This window comes from Myxocyprinus asiaticus, chromosome 34 (genome assembly GCF_019703515.2).
Source record: "Myxocyprinus asiaticus isolate MX2 ecotype Aquarium Trade chromosome 34, UBuf_Myxa_2, whole genome shotgun sequence".
NCBI lineage: Eukaryota > Metazoa > Chordata > Actinopteri > Cypriniformes > Catostomidae > Myxocyprinus > Myxocyprinus asiaticus.
This window is the reverse complement of record NC_059377.1, coordinates 4724357-4743417: the sequence shown is the minus strand read 5'-3', so window position 1 is coordinate 4743417 and position 19061 is coordinate 4724357. Positions and strand designations below refer to the sequence as shown.

Sequence of the window (19061 nt, the reverse complement as noted above, 5' to 3'; positions counted from 1 at the left end):
CCCTCAGGCTATCCATCTCATGAACAGTTAAATTGCCCCATTGAGCAATAACTATGTGCAATATACAGTTTAGTCTTTTTTTATATTTATCCAACACATCCAACCTCTTCTGCCATTTCATTCCTCTGGAAAAAAAACAAAAAAACAAAAACAAAAAATTTGCACTGTACATAACAGATAACAGATGTGTATTAGATTGCACTACGTATGTGTATGTGTGTATGTGTATGTGTGTGTCTGTGTGTGTATGTACGTATGTGTATAACTATTTTTTATTTTTTTATTATTATCTATGTCTTGCTGCTGTTTTTGTATTGTTGTACACTGGAAGCTCCTGTCACCAAGACAAATTCCTTGTATGTGTAAGCATACTTGGCAATAAAGCAGATTCTGATATATAAATATATATATATATATATATATATATATATATATATATATATATATATATATATATATATATATACTGTATATCAGGGACGTGCCATCCATATAAGAAAGGTAAGCAGTGCTTACCTAACAGAAGGGGGAAAAGTGACACTATGAAATATTTAAATATAATTGTTAATTTAAACTACTGTTTTCATTCTAATTCGTCATCTTTTATCTCAGTTAAGCAGCACAGACAGTCAGTAATATATTTGCTTTGGTGCCACTCTCAGGTATAAGCACTTTATGTTATGCTTTCTCTGATTCAAAGCATTGTTTACTGCCCTTTCATTCAACACTGTATGTTCATTCAAGCCCACAACAAATGGCCAAGGTAAGCATGCTTACCAAAATGAGTAAGCCAATCAGAAGCTCTTTTCCTTCAGTCACGCTATCTGATAGGATAGATTTTAGTTTTTTGTCAACACGTTCAAGTTCACGTAACTAATGCATTATTAAGCTCTAAAATTGATATCTTCAGTGTAAGCTTTGACGACCTACATAGATTTGGCAAAGTTAATTTCAATGAAAAATCGAGAAAGTGAGCCTATCGAAACTTTAACAAGCGGGCGACTTCTACATCAAAGTGAAGGAGATGTTCATTCACAAGGAGAGATGCATGATTTTGTGTTCAAGTAAAGGTAAGTTAATTTATTTATTAAAAATCTATGTTATTGATACTAGGTCATTGTGTCTGGTTAGTCTGAGGCTATGAAGTGGTGATCTGGCAATCATGTCCTTCTTGTGTTATGTCTGTTTTATAGTTCTAACATTAGGGTGCAGTGTCTGTTTAAAAACAAATATTAAGGGGGGGCCTGGGTAGCTCAGCGAGTATTGACGCTGACTACCACCCCTGGAATCCAGGGAGTGCTGAGTGACTCCAGCCAGGTCTCCTAAGCAACCAAATTGACCCGGTTGCTAAGGAAGGTACAGTCACATGAGGTAACCTCCTCGTGGTCGCGATTATGTGTTCTCGCTCTCAATGGGGTGCGTGGTAAGTTGTGCATTGATTGCGGAGAGTAGCACGACCCTGCACCTGCTGTGAGTCTCCACGGTGTCATGCATAGCGAGCCACGTGATAAGATGCGTGGATTGACTGTCTCAGAAGCGGAGGCAACTGGGACTTATCCTCCGCCACCCGGATTGAGGTGAGTAACTGTGCTATCATGAGGATCTACTAAGTAGTGGGTATTGGGCATTCCAAATTGGGAGAAAGGGGGATAAACAAAATAAATAAATAAAACAATAAGGAATGTAAACTGCCGTGTCTATGTTACATTTTCTTTGTGCATTCAGTTTAAGATTGTTGTCTTTGGTGGTCAGATTAGTTAATTGCTTCTGTCCATTCCAGTGGTACTGAACTGTGGGAGTGACGTGTGAGGCCAATGATGTTGAAACTAGTAACTGGCAATCTCTTTTTTTTTTTTTTTTTTTTCTTTTTGCTGTATGTCAAAACAAGCTCTTCTGGGACTGTGGTTCACTGTATGATTTATGGACATAAACATGCTTGGCTCAATATATGATAATCTTATATTTGTGTGATATGAGCAATATTGCTGTCCTGAATTTAAAACAATTTGGCCACGATGTTCTCCATTGTGACATAATTGTTTCCATTGACTGGTGGGTTCTAAGGCAACAATTTACATCAATAACATTTCAGCATCATTACATTCACCCATATAATGTGTTTTGGGCACAGTGTTTAATAATGTGTATTAAAAATCTTTGATGCTTGCCGAGTCTCAAAGCCCACGGCACGTGCCCGATTTATACAGTGGTGGCCAAAAATATCAGCACCTTTGGTAAATATGAGCAAAGAAGGCTGTGAAAAAAAATCTGCATTGTTTATCCTTTTGATCTTTCATTTTTTTTAAAATTGAAGTAAAACAATTGAAAGAGAGGAAATATCTAATTATTAAATAAATATTTTTCTCCAAAATATGTTGGCCACAATTATTGGCACCTCTAGAAATTCTTATGAGTAAAGTATTATCTTAAGTTTATTCCCATTCATATTTTAATGTTTAGTACACCTGGGTGACTAGGAACATGAAATTGTTCAGCCATGACTTCCTGTTTCACAGGGGTATAAATTTGAGGTAACACACATGCCAAATTCCCTTAATCATCAATCACAGTGGGTTAGACTAAAGAATATAGTTCTGATATGTGTCAAAAGGTTGTTGAGCTTCAAAAAATGGGAAGCGGCTATAAGAAAACAGCTAAAGCATTGAAAATGCCCATTTCCACATTCAGGGCAATAATTAACAAGTTCCAATCAACTGGAGATGTTTAGAATTGGCCTGGAAGAGGATGTGTGTCTATTTTGTCTCCACGCACAGTGAGGAGGATGGTTCAAGTGGCCAAAGAATCTCCAAGGATCACAGCTGGAGAATTACAGAAATTAGTTGGGTCTTGGGGTCAGAAAGTCTCCAAAACTACAACCAGACATCACCTACATCACCACAAGTTGTTTGGGAGTGTTTCTAGAAAAAAGCCTCTGCTCTCATCCAACAACAAACTCAAGCATCTTCAGTTTGCCAGACGCTACTGGAACTTCAAATGCGACCGGGTTCTATGGTCAGATGGAAAAATAAAAAGAGCTTTAGGCAGCAAACACCAGAGATGGGTTTGACACACACAGAGATGAAGTACCCAATGCCCACAGTTAAATGTGGTGCTGGATCTTTAATGTTGTGGGGCTGTTTTTCTGCCAGAGGTCCTGGACATCTTGTTCATCACGGACTCTATCAAATACCAACAGACCCCTGACCTGAACCCCATAGAAAACATGGGCCTCTGAACTTGAAGGATCTGTTGAGATTCTGTATGGAGGAATGGTCTCAGATCCCTTGCCAGGTGTTCTCCAACCTCATTAGGCATTATAAGAGTAGACTCAGAGCTGTTTTCTTGGCAAAGGGAGGTTGCAAAAAGTATTGAATAAAAGGGTGCCAATAATTATGGCCAATGTGTTTTGGAGTAAAATGTTTATTTCATAATGAGACATTTCCCCTGTTTCAATTGTTTTACTTCAATTAAAGGTTAGATTATTTTTTTATTTTTTTTGAATGAAAGATCAAAAGGATAAACAATGCAGATTTTTTTTTTTTACAGCCTTCTTTGCTCATATTTACCAAGGGTGCCAATATTTTTGGCAACAACTGTATATAATATTATAATCCAGATTGAAATATATTGCATTTTTGTGGCAGAAGTGTAACTCATTGATTAGACAATACAAAAAGTGGCATTAGAAGTCAATTTATTTTTATTTATTTTTTCATATCGTTGAATATAAGCCTTCAATCAACAGCAACCCATTTTGTAATTTAATTCGTCAATCTGTCCTGTTCTCACACGAAGCATTCTTGCGTTCCGTCTGTGCTATTTTAAATGGTTGTGTACGTACATATGCATCAGACAGATGCTTTTGAAGCGTCTCACTGGATTTCTGCATCATTAACAGCGTTTGCATTCTGCATTCTGTTGTGCTTCGTCTAGCTGTCAAGAACATGTCCCGCTCCCATTCTGAGGCTGCGCTGCTTTTGAGTTTTGTTGAGGAGCACTGACTGTCCCCTGCTGACCCGGCTCATAAAACATACAAAGTTACATATACTGCAAGCTTGAATTGTTCAGACTGTAGGAAAATACATTTTTTTATTACGGAATTTACATACAGGTCAGGGAGCTTGATTAAATTAATGCATTATTATCTATATAATTAATCACACTTAATGAACATGTTAAATAAACAGCTCTAATTAATACATAATGTAATTTACCAAAACGCAGTTGCAAAAAAAGGACTTTCTTTTCCCAAACACTCCCGCAATCTGCCATTGGCCGGATAAACAGACAGTACTAATCATAACTCATGTTATTGATTGAGCCAATGTTGCTGTGTCAGACTGGTCAGGTTGCTCAAACAAAATGTTTTGCATTGGAATAATTACTTGAGAACTTGAAACAATGTTTACTTTACAAAAAAAAAAAAATCAGTTAGTTTTGTTTTTTACTGTGATGTTAAATTTGGTATATCGAGACTCATGAAATTTCACTGGTATTTCACTAGTATTGGTACCAACTACTTAAAAAAATAGTTTTATAATGACAAACCTCATTCTCTTTCACACCTATAGTTTGTTTTCCATTCATTTTCTAGATCTAATCTAAAATCAGGCATAAATCTACTGAATTGCTTCTCAAAAACGCTACATCCTCAACGCTCGAGCTGACCCTATACGTCTTCCTCTGGCTCCTTACCTCATACTCCTGTTTGAAGCCATAACCTTCTGCAGTCTTCATCTGGTTAATGTGCTGGAGCAGGTCAGCCACTCTCACGGCCGGGTGGAGCTGTCCAGTGTGGTACGGAGAACTCTTCCTCCTGCAATGTCTTCGGGGAGAACCACCCAACAGGCTGCTGGACTCATTTACTGTGCTGCGTTGCTCATCTGAGGAGCAAGAGAAAGAAGAAAGAGAATGATAAACACATAAAATAGACTGTCTGTTTGACTTAAACCATGTCATGATGCAGTTTCTAATAAAATTACCAGCCAACTGGCAAGGAACTCACTTTATTTACTTGTCAATGCCAATGATGCTCTCATTTGGCAAGTGATTAATTTGGGATTCTGGCAGTATGTCAGTTGTTACAACTGGACACATTGTAACACTGTGGTATCTTCAGATGTCAAATGAAAGGAACATCCCTGGCATTGAAGCTTGTCTCACACTGCAATGTCATGCAACTTGTGAACTGCAGTGAGAGTTGATTCACTGAAGCTGTGAATCTTAACCAGTGATGGAGTTGTCTTTCTGATTCTGTGAATCACAATCTGTGATTGCTCTGCAAGTGTGAATTGGAGCAAAACTGTAGCTGTAGAGTTGTTTGAAGGGTACTATATAAAGTGTATAAGCAGTGTTGGAGCCCCTTTGTCCATTTAGGGATGGTTGTTCTAACTTTACATAGATGGCCTCCATAATTCCACTCTTGAACCATCTGGACTCTATGTCCAAAATCCATCTACTACTGAGCTTGAAATATTGGTCCTTTTCCCTAAGGTGGATGCAAAAAACAGTACTTTCTAGAAGGTGTAGCACTCATTTGATAGACCTTGCACTTGTACAGCTATTTCTTAGTTTAACAGATGTATAACTCCAGCCATTTCTCTTTGGACTTAACAGCATATACTGTACAGTGTTGCTTATTTTGTGTAAAGGTGTGGAATTATTAAAGTGTACAAGTCTTTGTTAAAGTGTGTTGAAGAAAATCTGGCCATGTAGAATGTAAACTTTATATATTGCCACACAATCAAGGTAAGGGTAATTTGTGGTTTAAGTGCTTTGCTCAAGAGCACAATGGTGAAAGTTCATGATCAACCCTTACAGGGTTCGAAGCAGCAATCTTTTGGTTATCATCCCAGATCTCATTATGTGATGACAGTGTTGTTCTATCTTGTCCCAACACCAATTTTTTCCGGTGTTGTCGCTGGGCTTGTGGCAAGTCCCAAACCTGGTTAGCTACAGGCTGTCAGAGTTCTCTTGATGTGTTTTCGTGTGTTTCCTCCACACACTGTACTGGCTGGAACATTCTCTGCTCTGTGGTATTCTCATGACACTCAGTTTGAGTCATGTGAGGTGAACAACACATATTGATCTGTGTGTGTTGGTTCCCTGTAGACAATATAGCCCCCTTTTACAAATAGAATAGAATAGAGCGGAGTAAAATGAAAAAAATAAAATAAAAGTAAAATAAATAATAGAATAAAAACAATATAGCACAACACAACAGAGTAGACTAAAATAGAATAGAACAGAGTAGAATAGAATGATAGAACACAATATAATATTATAGAATAGAATAGAATAGAATAGGACAAAACAGAACAAAACAAAACAGAACAGAATAGAACAAATCAGAACAGAACCGAATAGAATAGAACAGTCAAATATAACCAAACATAATATAATAGAAAAGAATAGAACACCACAGAACAGAACAGAGTAACTAGAATAGAATAGAATAGAACATAGTTGAATACAATAAAACAGAATTTAAAATAATTCACACCATAACAGAACAAAATAATAGAATAGAACAAAACAAAGTAGAATAGAACGATAGAATAGAATAGAATAGAATAGAATAGAATAGTCCAGACACCCAGACACACAGGTAGAGAGCCAGCTAAATCACTGTTCAGCACACATCTGTTCCTTGAGACACTCACTCCAGACTCACACATGAGTGGGCAGATCTTTAATATTTGCAGAAAGATTACAGTGATCCATATGCAAACATTGACTAATTGAGAAAAATAGTGTCAAGTGCTTGCAGCAGTGTCAAATATACATACCACTATATGACAACACATATCATTTCAATAGATGATTGCTCAATTAATGTCTGGATCATTTTCAAATAAAAGCATTACATATTGGTGTGTGTGTGTGTGTGTGTGTGTGTGTGTGCCTCAAATTCTAAAGTATCTGTCTGTATCTGGTTCTTGGCTGATGGTTTTAGACAAGAGTGTATTTAACATGCAATATGACAATTACCTCAAACACAGGTCTGCTCAGTATCTTTACCATTACAGAGAATTTACAAGGTGGTCTTGTGTTGGTATGGGTCTTAGGGGGTCTGATATTGGTCTATATTTAAGGTCTTAGGAGGTCTGGGTCTTAGAGAGTCTGGAATTGGTCTGGGATTAGGTATTTAGGGACTGGTCTTAGTCTAAGTTTAGGTCTTAAATTGCATGGTATTGGTGTGGGTCCTAGGAAGTCTAGTAATGTCTGGGTTTAGGTATTTAGGGTCTGGTCTTGGTCTGGTAATTATTCTTAGGTGGTCAAGTATTTTTCTGAGATTAGGTATTAGTGGGACTGGTCTAGGTCTGGGTCTTAGGAAGTCTAGTACTGGTCTGTGTATAGGTATTGGGGGTCTGGTCTTGGTCTTGGACTGAGTTTAAGGTAGACTGGTATTGGTCTGGGTCTTACGGAGTGTGGTGTTGGTCTGGGATAAGATATTAGGGAGTCTAGTCTTGGTCTGGGTTTGGGTCTTTGGTGGTCTGGTATTGATCTGGGTAGTAAGGAGTCTTGTATTGGTCTGGAATTTGGTATTATGGGGACTGGTCATGGTCTGGGTTAAGATTTTAGGTTGTATGGTATTGGTCTGGGTTTAGGTATTATGAGTGGTCTTGGTCTGGGTTTAAGACTTAAGTGGTCTGATATTGGTCAGGGTCTTAAGGAGTATGACATTGGTCTGGCTTTAGGTATTAGAGGGTCTGGTCTATGTCTGGGACTATGTCTTAGGTGGTCTGGCATTGGTTTGTGTCTCAAGGAGTCTTGGTCTGGGATTATTTATTAGGGGGACTGGGCATGGTCTGGGATTAGGTATTAAGACTGGTCTTGGTATTGGGTTTAGGTCTTTAGTGGTCTGATATTGTTCTGGGTTTTAGGGAGTCTGGCAATTGTCTAGATTCAAGGTATTATGGGGTCTGGTATTGATCTGAGTTTAGGTCAAAGTGGGTCTGGACCTGATCAGGGACTGAGTCTTAGGTGGTCTGGTATTTTTCTGGGTCTTAAGGTGTCTGGGAATAGGAACTGGGGGGACTGGTCTTCGTTTGGGTTTAGGTTTTAGGTTGTCTGGTATTGGTCTTGGTCTAAGGAGGTCTGGTCTTGGTCTAGGCCTGAGTCTAGGGTGCTATGGAATTGGTCTGGGTCTTAGAGAGTCTGGTATTGGTCTAGATTTAAGGTCTTAGGGGGTCTGTTATTGGTCTGAGTTCAGGTCTTAGGGGTTCTGGTTTTGGTCTGGGACTGAGTCTTAGGTGGTCTGGTATTGGTCTGGGTCTTAGGGAGTCTGGAATTGGTCTGGGATTAGGTATTTGGGGACTGATCTTAGTCTGGGTTTAGGTCTTAAATTGTATGGTATTGGTGTGGGTTTTAGGGAGTCTACGATAGGCCTGGGTTTAGATATTGGGGTCTGGTCTTGGTCTGAGAATGATTCTTAGGTTGTCTGGTATTGGTCTGGGTCTTAGGGAGTCTGATGTTGGTTTCTATTGGTCTGGGATTATGGGGACTGTTCATGGCTTGGTTTTAGGCCTTAGGTGGTCTAATATTGGTCTGAGATTAGGTATTAGAACTGGCCTTGGTCTGGGATTAGGTCTTAAGTGGTCTGATTTTTGTCTCGGTCTTATGGAGTCTGGAATTGGTCTGGGTTTAGGTATTAGAGGCACTGGTCTTGGTCTGGGTTTAGATCTTAAGTGGTCTGGTAATGGTCTGAGTCTTAGGGAGTCTGGTACTGGTCAGGGATTTGGTATTAGGTGCTTTTGTATTGATCTGGGTCTCAGGAAGTCTGGTATTGGTCTGGAATTAGGTATAAGGGGGTCTGGTCTTGGTCTGGGACTGAGTCTTAGTGATCTGGTATTGGTCTGGGTTTTAGGGAGTCTGGCATTGGTTTGGGTTTAAGAAATTAAGACCAGAGTTGGAGTCTGGTCTTGATTCCAACTCTGATATTTGTGCACATCTCTGAAGCATGGTCAAACAGGTCACATTCTCCCCTACACATCAAACTTTCAGAGTCGGCAGAAGATGTTCTTCTGAAATGTTTGCGTTTAGAGAAGGCAGACCCACTCTGATGGGCACAGCACCATATTCAAATGAGTGCCGCACAGTTTGATAGACAGCATAAGGGCTCATCAATACAGGGGGGAGTGACACACACACTGAGGGGTTGCTCTGAAAGCCTATGTGTGTGCACAAGCAGATATGACCTCTGGCTACATCACAAACAAGGAAAGTGTATGGGAAAATCAACTTAATCTAGCCAAAGGTGTATCTTTTAACAAGGTATTTGTTTGTGTACTCACTTTTAACAGTGCAGTTGTGTGAATCCATGAAGGTGTGTGTGGTGCGGTCGTCCTGTTGCAGTGTACTGTGCTCGGTCGTGCTGCAGTCAAGTGAACCCAGCTTACGAGTTTTGTCCTGACGATAAGTCATGACCGCCTTATTTATGTTAACCTTCTTCCTTCTGCAGAGATGTAAAGAGATGTAAAGAGACAATTTCTGAATTTTACACCATTACTATTGTCATATTTGGAGGTATAGTACTTAGCATCAAAATTCTGAAAACCTCTGGGATAGATATCATCTTTAGTAATGGTAACTATTCTGAATTATGGATGGATGAAATATGGAATAGGTAGAGTTTGTCTAGAACAAAGCTAAACAATACAGGTGGGGGATAATGGGAATTTTTTTTTTTTTTACTTACGGGTAGTAAGGGTACGAATAGATGGCTCTTCTGCATGGAGAGAGAGAGAGAGAGAAAGAGAGAGAGGCTCTAAATAAGCAAGTGAACATGTTTCTTACTCAAAGATGTTAAGCTAAATGTCTGTCTGTAGCTGCACTGCAAAAATCAAACAAGACTTAATACAGTATCTTACGTAATTTGACTTTTCAAGTAAATGCCTGACATTTTAATTGTAAATAGACCATTAGAGAACTTCACTGACCTCAATATTAAGCTGTCTAAGACCCCGTTTACACCTGGTATTATGATGCGTTCTGGGTGATCTGATCACAAACGGTCAGGGTTACATTCAGGTGTGAACGGGGTGCAAAGCGCTTTGAGATCGGATCACAAAAACCACATCTTGAGATAGACAAAAACACATGTGACCACATTGCATTTGAGGTGTAAAAGTTCATCTGTCCTGAATGTGTCCCAGACAGCAGTGAAATGCCACCACTCACCTGCCAATCAACTGGTGCGCTAAAACAAACATTTGAAACTTTACTGGTTAAGAGCGGCTTTAAAAGGAAAGAACCGTAAGATTAGAAAACTTGTATTAGCGAATACATACACAAGAACGAGAACTTCACGGATCTTCTTCAGTGTATCTGATATCAACATGCAGTGAGATGAGAAGCACACACATCTGAAGCCCAGGTTAATACAGGAAATCCACTAAAATATCTGAGAATTCTGCTCAAAATGTACGTTTGTGCTTGGATTTAAAGGTGCACTCAGTAATTTTTTCTGCATTCATTTTTTTTCACTCTTTAAGGAATTAATAGTTATTTTGAAATGAAATTATATAAACATGAGCACTCACATGAGATGAAGACTCTAGTCATATCAGTAACCTTATAAACTGTGTTTTATTCTACATGGAGAGGGTCCCCTCATGGGGGCGGCCATGTTTGGATCACATGACCAGCCGAATACTGCTTGCTTATTTAAAATGACTGAGTGAACCTTTAATTTCAATTGCATCTAGTAAACAATGTGCTGGTTTTATTCGCGCTTTCTTTGTCTTTTAGGGCTTTTTTTTTTTTGCGGTTTATTATCATGCAGTAGCACACTGGCATAGTGATTGATGTACTGCATGTCGTCATGAAATTAAGAGTCTCTCCCCTCAACATCCAAACACAAGTGGTCACAGGAGACGCATTTAAGCGACTAGTTGTAAACAGTGATGTGTCTCACCTGACCACATGTGATCGGATCTCCCGAGATGCATCTTAATACCAGGTGGAAACGAGGTCTGAAACAATCTTCAATAGCTCACAAGCTCATACTCATCTGCTTCTTTTGGTGTAAAGCAGACATGTTTCTTTCACGATATGGGCATGTATTCTAAACAAGTGGACTTACTAGCCACTTTCACGCATTAAACCTGTTAAATTGCTGTAAATTTGGCAGATACATTATTCTGGTAATGATACCCAAATCTGTTACACAACCAATGTCTTTCCACAACCTGGTCTTATAGAATCATGTTACTATACCAACATTTTAGCAAAATAATTTTACGTGGCTCCTTGTATGCATCACGGCAGTTTCCTGGTGAAATGAACACTTGAGGCACTACAACAATAATGACTTTATTCACTTTCAAACAAATCTTGATTATCAGTTCATAAACACTTACACGTTCTTTTCACTCTGTTCCACACACAGTGCTATCTAATGACATCCAAACACTTTTACTATAGCAGTATGTCTTGTAAGGCGATACATTTTAACTTTTGCATTACATAATCAACTACATTTACAAGCTTATTCAAATGTGATCAAATTGCGCAGTAACTCAACTGTTAGAACGTTGCACTTGCGTTACCATGAAACGGGGTACGAGTTCTGAAGAGAACGCGGGTCGACACCTGAGCCGAAAGTGTCATAGAAGCACCACAAAATGACGTGGTTGCTTCAACGATTGTATTTGTCAGGGGCCTGGGTAGCTCAGCAAGTGAAGACGCTGACTACCACACCTGGAGTTGCAAGTTCGAATCCAGGGCGTGCTGAGTGACTCCAGTCAGGCTTCTTATGCAATCAGTTGGCCCGGTTGCTAGGGTAGGTAGAGTCACATTGGGTTAACCTCCTCGTGGTCACTATAATGTGGTTCTCACTCTCGGTGGGATGTGTGGTGAGTTGTGTGTGGATGCCGCGGAGAATAGTGTGAGTCTCTACACGCACTAGGTCTCTGCGGTAACGTGCTCAACAAGCCACGTGATAAGATGTGCGGATTGACAGTCTCAGACTGAGATTCATCCTCCACCACCCGGATTGAGGCGAGTCACTATGTCACCACGAGGACTTAGAGCGCATTGGGAATTGGGCATGCCAAATTGGGGAGAAAAGAGAAGGAAAAAAAATCAATTGTATTTGTCAAAAATGCATCTCGACGCACCACACCTAATGAGATTTATAGTAAATAATTACTCAAATGTCAGTCTTTTCCTCGCACAAATGTATTGTATGGCTTAAGAAGAGGCTACTTTTAAGATACTTTTACAGTGTTTTTTTGTAATGTTTTTTTTTTTTTTTTTTGACAGCCACAGTATCCAGTATGAAATAGAACACTCTCGAAATTCACATGTTTGCCAGGTGAGTAAATGATCACATATTTTTTTTATTACTGGGACCTAAATATATGGTAAAGGCTGTATGTGTGAAAACACCTATTATCTCCTCACAGCAGGTAAAGCAACAAATACCTCTGATACTCTTACAAACATGACTCATGAAATTACAGTCCAGCAAAAAGAGATATCCAAACAGACTTCTAAATGACAAATTTTTACAACTCTTCAAGCTCTCAATGACAGTTAATATTTGAAGGGGGTCAAAAAGGTGACAGCGTTTTAAAATGTATTTTTTTTTTAAAGATACATAAAAAATTGACTTTTTTTTTTTTTTTTTTTTGCCAGAACAAACGTGTGAACTGAGAGAGTGTTATTTAATGAAGTCTCTTATGAGGAATCAAATTTACCTTGATATTTTGACATATAAGCAGTCATTGTACCATAAAAACATACTGTAAGTTTCAGAACTCAAAACTTTCTTTCTAGTCCAAAAAGAGCATTTATTTTTTCCACTCTGGAAAAATGACTCATTTTGAAACTGGCTACATTGTGATGTCACAGTGCAGTGTAATCTGAATAGCTCCGCCTCCGCAACATACATAATAGTTGCATTGAGTTGACAGAGAGAGCGGCTGGGATACTGCAACACTGAATGTGGTGCTATTGTAACTGTATTTTTTTTGCTTTTAACCAAAAGAGTAAAGTTAGGTCCCCAGACGTTGTTGTGTTCCTGGTTGTGGAAGAAACTACATCTCTGCATAGCCTTCTGAAGGAGCCAAACATTAGGAACGAGTGGCTAATTCAATGTTGGATTACATAGTATGTTTGTATTCTTTCAATTCATGGATGAATTCTTTTGAGAACCAAGGATTCAGGCTTTGCAAATAAACTTGTATTGAAAGATGTAGCAGTGGCAACAATACCGGACATGACAGTAATGTCGTGAGTAACAAGTGTAATTCTATTATTTCATCTGCCTGTGTTTGTTTGACATATAAGGAATTGTATTGTCAGCCATTTTTATCACTTTTTATTTAAATAAACCATGATCAGGAGTCCAGCAGGAAGCAGATCAGGTTTATTACATTGTTACTTACTAAAGAAATACATAATTCCTTACCAAATATTGATTTGAGATTAAATTAGTTAAATAGGGAAAAAGAACGCATAGCAAAATGAAAAACAATGGTGAAGTATATGATAGCAAGGCCACCTGCTTTTTTCATCTGTCTGGTACCAGCCATGACATCCCATATTTTGGCCGAAACTAACGCAGCTAATTTCACATGTATAGGCAGCGAATTTATCGAAGGAGACCCCCTCCCATGATTGACTGGCGAATCATTCGAGGGAGATTCTCCACCTGGCGAACATCCCATTTTTCCTGACATGGGATGCATACTGAAGCCAGGAGACCAGACAGGGAAATCCCTGGGCCAAACTCTCCCTACAGCTTGATACACATTTATTAACCTTTTACATTTGCAGCTTGTGTTCGACTATTTTCACTGTTTAAATAGTAGTATTTTATCACCAAATCTTGCATGCCTGATAAGTATTGGGGAGAAACGGTGTGAAGATTTTGTTCAGTTTTCTTTTGTTATTGTTATTATTCAGTCAAACCACTGTTGTAATTTGATTGTGTGCTTCACATAAATTAGGACATATAACTATCAATGATTGGTGCTTTTAGGTGATGTTGAATATCGCTTGCAAGTTTTCATTCTTTCATTCTTGGAAAATACAGTTCCACACTTGTAATGATGAGTGGGCATTTGCTCTGCAATAATGTTAGCCAATCATAACAGTGGGCGTGTCTTAAAGCAGTAGTACACAGAAACAGAGCATTTCAGAGGGCCAGAAACAGGGTAGAAAAAGGTCATGGAATACTTAGAGCTGTCAGAATTCATTATGAATTAATGTGATTAAATAAATAAGTTTAACGCGTTAATTGTCCTTAATCGCGATTAACGCATTTAACGTTAATACAGCATAAACACTGCTGTGAAGGGCAGAACCTTTGTAATATGTCCACCCTGAGTTATTACACTGACACACATGCCACAGCGCCAGAGCCCTTCTACCAAGGGGCGACTACAAGCTTAGCATAAAATTGCATAATGTGGCAGTCCTATTGACATTCTATGGGCAGAAATGTCTTAACACGCTAGTTGACCGTTACACACTCTCCTGTGATACAAGCTGCAGAGTTTATCTCAGTATATAAAAGAATATCTGACAGCGCTTCCTTGTCAGTGATAAAATGATGGAGAAAGGAGCTCTTAACACTATTTGATGTACAAAACAAGCACAGATGGGAACTGCGATAGAAATCAAATATTTTTCAACCTATGTAAGGCAAGTTTTAATTACCACAGAAGCACACAAAATCTTAACTATCACCAAAATGCAGAATGAGATGTTTTTGTTTGCAGTCGCTTTTCATGGTGAGTTCACGAACGCAGCTTCACGACTGCTGTAACAAAGCGGATACCCACAGTCTACCAGCAGATTAATATTGTGGAGGATGAGAGTTTAAGAGATTTAATGCCCACTGCAATGAATATGCATCCTATGTTGGGACAAGTTCTTTTAATTAGTCAAACTCCCACTTAGACTTTGGGAAACATTTAATGTTACTTGAATTGGTGCTATTTTAGTGCATTTCTATCTTTATACTGTGGAAGGCTTTGTTTGGAAAATGTAATAAAACATTATATTGCTACATATTGTTTTGTTTTCTTTCCTAAGATTTGCCAACTACTGACTCATCATTAGCCTTGGGGTTCATATACTTTTTTCAACCTACACTGTGAATGTTTGAATGATGTATTCAATATGTATAAGAACATTACAATAATTTGTGTGTTATTAGTTTCAACAGATTGTGTTTGTTCATTGCTGTAACTTAGATGAAATTTAAACCAGATTTGACAACAAATTTATATAGTACATAAATGCAGGTAATTCCAAAGGTTCACATACTTTTTCTTGCCACTGTATGATATATATCGACAGTGGTGCCGCGGAGGACAAGGGTTTCAGAAAGAAAACTACTGAAGCGTACAACAACACACAAGTTGATTGGCTTACAGAATACAGTGCATTCTCCATTTTAGTACCTGCGTTAGGCGCAGTGATACATGCTACAACTGTGCACTAAGTCTTATCCAATTTTAGTGACAGCGCTAAATCTAAGTGCAATTTTAGAGCCTGAGCAACACGCAACTGGCCATGGGTGGGAGTGTTTGCAATATCTGTGGGCAAATGTGCACAAAAAGCAGGTGTGTTTGTAAAAATATATGAGAGGTCCATGTAAATTAAGTGGCGCAAATGTCCTATTTTTGTGAGAAATAACTCATTCTGCTTAATAAGTCTAAGAACTACGTCTTTTCTCAGTGCAGAGTCTAAACTCAATACTTGTGTTTGCAGTTTAGGGATTCCACCAACAGGTGCTATTGTTTCAAAGTCCATGTCTCTGGAATTATAGTGGAACACAAAAGTATGTCCCTGACAATTATATTTAATACATGATGCTATGTGTCAATAGAGCAATTGATACTTAAAATATACTTACATTTTTTTTTTAAATTTAACAGAGTCTACATCCAGTTGGTCCTGACTAAAACTACCTTTTCCATGCGTATAAATATTGTGTCATAGAGGTATACCTGACATTCAAGAAGGAAGCAGTTACTATGTTTCTGATTTCATCAGGACAGTCAGACAGTATTTCTATAGTCTAATATTTATGTCTATCCTTTGTGTTTGATCGGTTGCTGTTCATTTCCAGTGGTGCTGAAATGCTTTACGCTCTCCTTGCTTCATGTTTGCTGAAAACTGCAGTTACAGTGAGCATTTTAATCCTAATTTTTCTTTTCTCAAGCCAACATCCTGATATTCTTTTTAAGCTTATTATTATTATTCTTAGACTCAAAATTTCTGAATGTATCTCCTCCTATAGCTTTCAAGATACATCCAACAAACTTGTAACAGACTTTATACCTGTTCTGACTCGGATTGCTATGACTTTTCTAATGGAACGGTATCACGGTATTCCTGTAGCGGACATCGAAACAGGCCCAATTTCCTATTGACTCCAGTCCAAAAATTTCTGACTGTATTTACTGCTAAAGCTTTAAAGCTACATGCACAAAATCTGTGATAGACATACTAGCAAAACATACTAGTAACACCAAGCTACATGCTAGCAATACCAAGCTAAGTGCTAAAACATGCTAGCAACACCTTTAAACTTTACACTAACTTCAAGCTAACAGAGCTGTTTTAAAATTGCTAAAGCTTTTCAAACTTTTTTACTCTCTCTCTATTTCTCTCTCTTTCTTTAAACGTCACACTAACATCAAACTTCAAGCTTATAAAGCTTTTAAAACTTTCAGACAGGCTTTCTCAAGCCAACATAAAGTTTGTCTACAAACTTTTCAATCTAGTTTTAAACTAATCTGATATACAGTTGTGCTCAAATGTTTGCATACCCTGGCAGAAATTGTGAAATTTTGGCATTGATTTTATTTAAGGATAGTGATCATATGAAGCCATTTATTATCACATAGTTGTTTGGCTCCTTTTTAAATCATAATGATAACAGAAATCACCCAAATGGCCCTGATGAAAAGTTTACATACCCTTGAATGTTTGGACTTGTTACAGACACACAAAGTGACACACACAGGTTTAAATGGCAATTAAAGGTTAATTTCCCACACTTGTGGCTTTTTAAATTGCAATTAGTGTCTGTGTATAAATAGTCAATGAGTTTGTTAGCTCTCACGTGGATGCACTGAGCAGGCTAGATACTGAGCCATGGGAAGCAGAAAAGAACTGTCAAAAGACCTGCATAACAAGGTAATGGAACTTTATAAAGATGGAAAAGGATATCAAAAGATATACAAAGCCTTGAAAATGCCAGTCAGTACTGTTCAATCACTTATTAAGAAGTGGAAAATTCGGGGATCCCTTGATACCAAGCCAAGGTCAGGTAGACCAAGAAAGATTTCAGCCACAACTGCCAGAAGAATTGTTTGTTTGGGATACAAAGGAAAACCCACAGGTAACTTCAGGAGAAATACAGGCTGCTCTGGAAAAAGATGGTGTGGTTGTTTCAAGGAGCACAATATGACGATACTTGAACAAAAATGAGCTGCTTGGTTGAGTTGCCAGAAAAAAGCCTTTACTGCGCCAATGCCACAAAAAAGGCCGGTTACAATATGCCCGACAACACCTTGACATGCCTCACAGCTTCTGGTACACTGTCATTTGGAGTGACGAGACCAAAATAGAGCTTTATGGTCACAACCATAGCGCTATGTTTGGAGAGGGGTCAACAAGGCCTATAGTAAAAAGAATACCATCCCCACTGTGAAGCATGGTGGTGGCTCACTGATGTTTTGGGGGGGGGGTGAGCTCTAAGGGCACGGGGAATCTTGTGAAAATTGATGGCAAGATGAAAGCAGCATGTTATCAGAATATACTGGCAGACAATTTGCATTCTTCTGCACGAAAGCTGCGCATGGGACACTGTTGGACTTTCCAGCATGACAATGACCCTAAGCACAAGGCCAAGTTGACCCTCCAGTGGTTACAGCAGAAAAAGGTGAAAGTTCTGGAGTGGCCATCACAGTCTCCTGACCTTAATATCATCGAGCCACTCTGGGGAGATCTCAAACGTGCGGTTCATGCAAGACGACCAAAGGCTTTACATGACCTGGAGGCATTTTGCCAAGACGAATGGGCAGCTATACCACCTGCAAGAATTGAGGCCATACACAGTATTAAGAACTATTTTAATTTTTTTTTAATTTTTATATTTTTTAAGAACATTTTTTTCTTTGTTGCCATGTTTTGTTTAATGATTGTGCCATTCTGTTATAACCTACAGTTGAATATGAATCCCATAAGAAATAAAAGAAATGTGTTTTGCCTGCTCACTCATGTTTTCTTTAAAAATGGTACATATATTACCAATTCTCCAAGGGTATGCAAACTTTTCAGCACAACTGTAAGTAATCTTTTAATTCCATCTGAATCCTCTCACCAGTCCTCTCAAAAACTTCAAACTTCACCACATTATGTATTATCCAGACAGTAGGTATCTGATCCTGGATCCTTTCAGATTGTTCAGGTCATCCAGCTGCAAGGACATAAATCCTATGCATACAGCCCATTTACACTAGCTACCAATGTCTTATTTATGGGCTGACTTTATTTATCGCTTGGTTTTTTGCGCACAATTTCGCCAACCCATTTATGGCTATACTTAGCACATGCTTGCACGAAAATACTAAAACTTGGCTATGCCCACTGGCTGTGATGTATGATGTATCACATAGGACTGTGCATAAGACATAGCCGTCTTAAAATAGAGTACATACATGTCATGTAAGGATCATTTAAACCTTTAAAGTTCCTTGTCTCCTAATATGACTACTCTGCTTGTTGATGATGCTACTGTTAGTATGTGATTTTGAAGTCAATCAAATTGGATTTGATTTGCATCGTGTCTGACAGTGGACACATGCTCACCCCTTCTTGACGACAATCACGATGGCTCCCAGCAGCAGGATGAGAACCACCAGTCCCCCAGCACATGCCCCCAGGATCAGCCCCATGTCCTCTGCATGCTGGGAAACCTCCAGAGCACGCTTATGGTCCCTGCAGGCCACTGAGTGAGGAAAGACAGAGAGAGTGAAAGAGAGAAAAATGGGCATAAATCAATTAGCTGAGAGTCAGTAGCTGAGTTAGCG

The 19061-nt window shown here is 38.7% G+C and overlaps 1 protein-coding gene across 2 annotated transcripts in view; it reads right to left on the bottom strand.

The window, feature by feature from the left end:
- Window positions 1-19061, bottom strand: part of LOC127425690 (receptor-type tyrosine-protein phosphatase U-like) — a 477304-nt gene that overhangs the window by 75432 nt on the left and 382811 nt on the right. For both annotated transcript variants that reach the window (XM_051671910.1, XM_051671912.1), the window contains exons 14-17: window positions 18841-18979; window positions 9701-9730; window positions 9297-9457; window positions 4696-4883 (exon numbers count right to left, since the gene is read on the bottom strand). In XM_051671910.1, the coding sequence (XP_051527870.1) occupies window positions 4696-4883; window positions 9297-9457; window positions 9701-9730; window positions 18841-18979 (518 nt within the window). The remainder of the gene's footprint in view (window positions 1-4695; window positions 4884-9296; window positions 9458-9700; window positions 9731-18840; window positions 18980-19061) is intronic.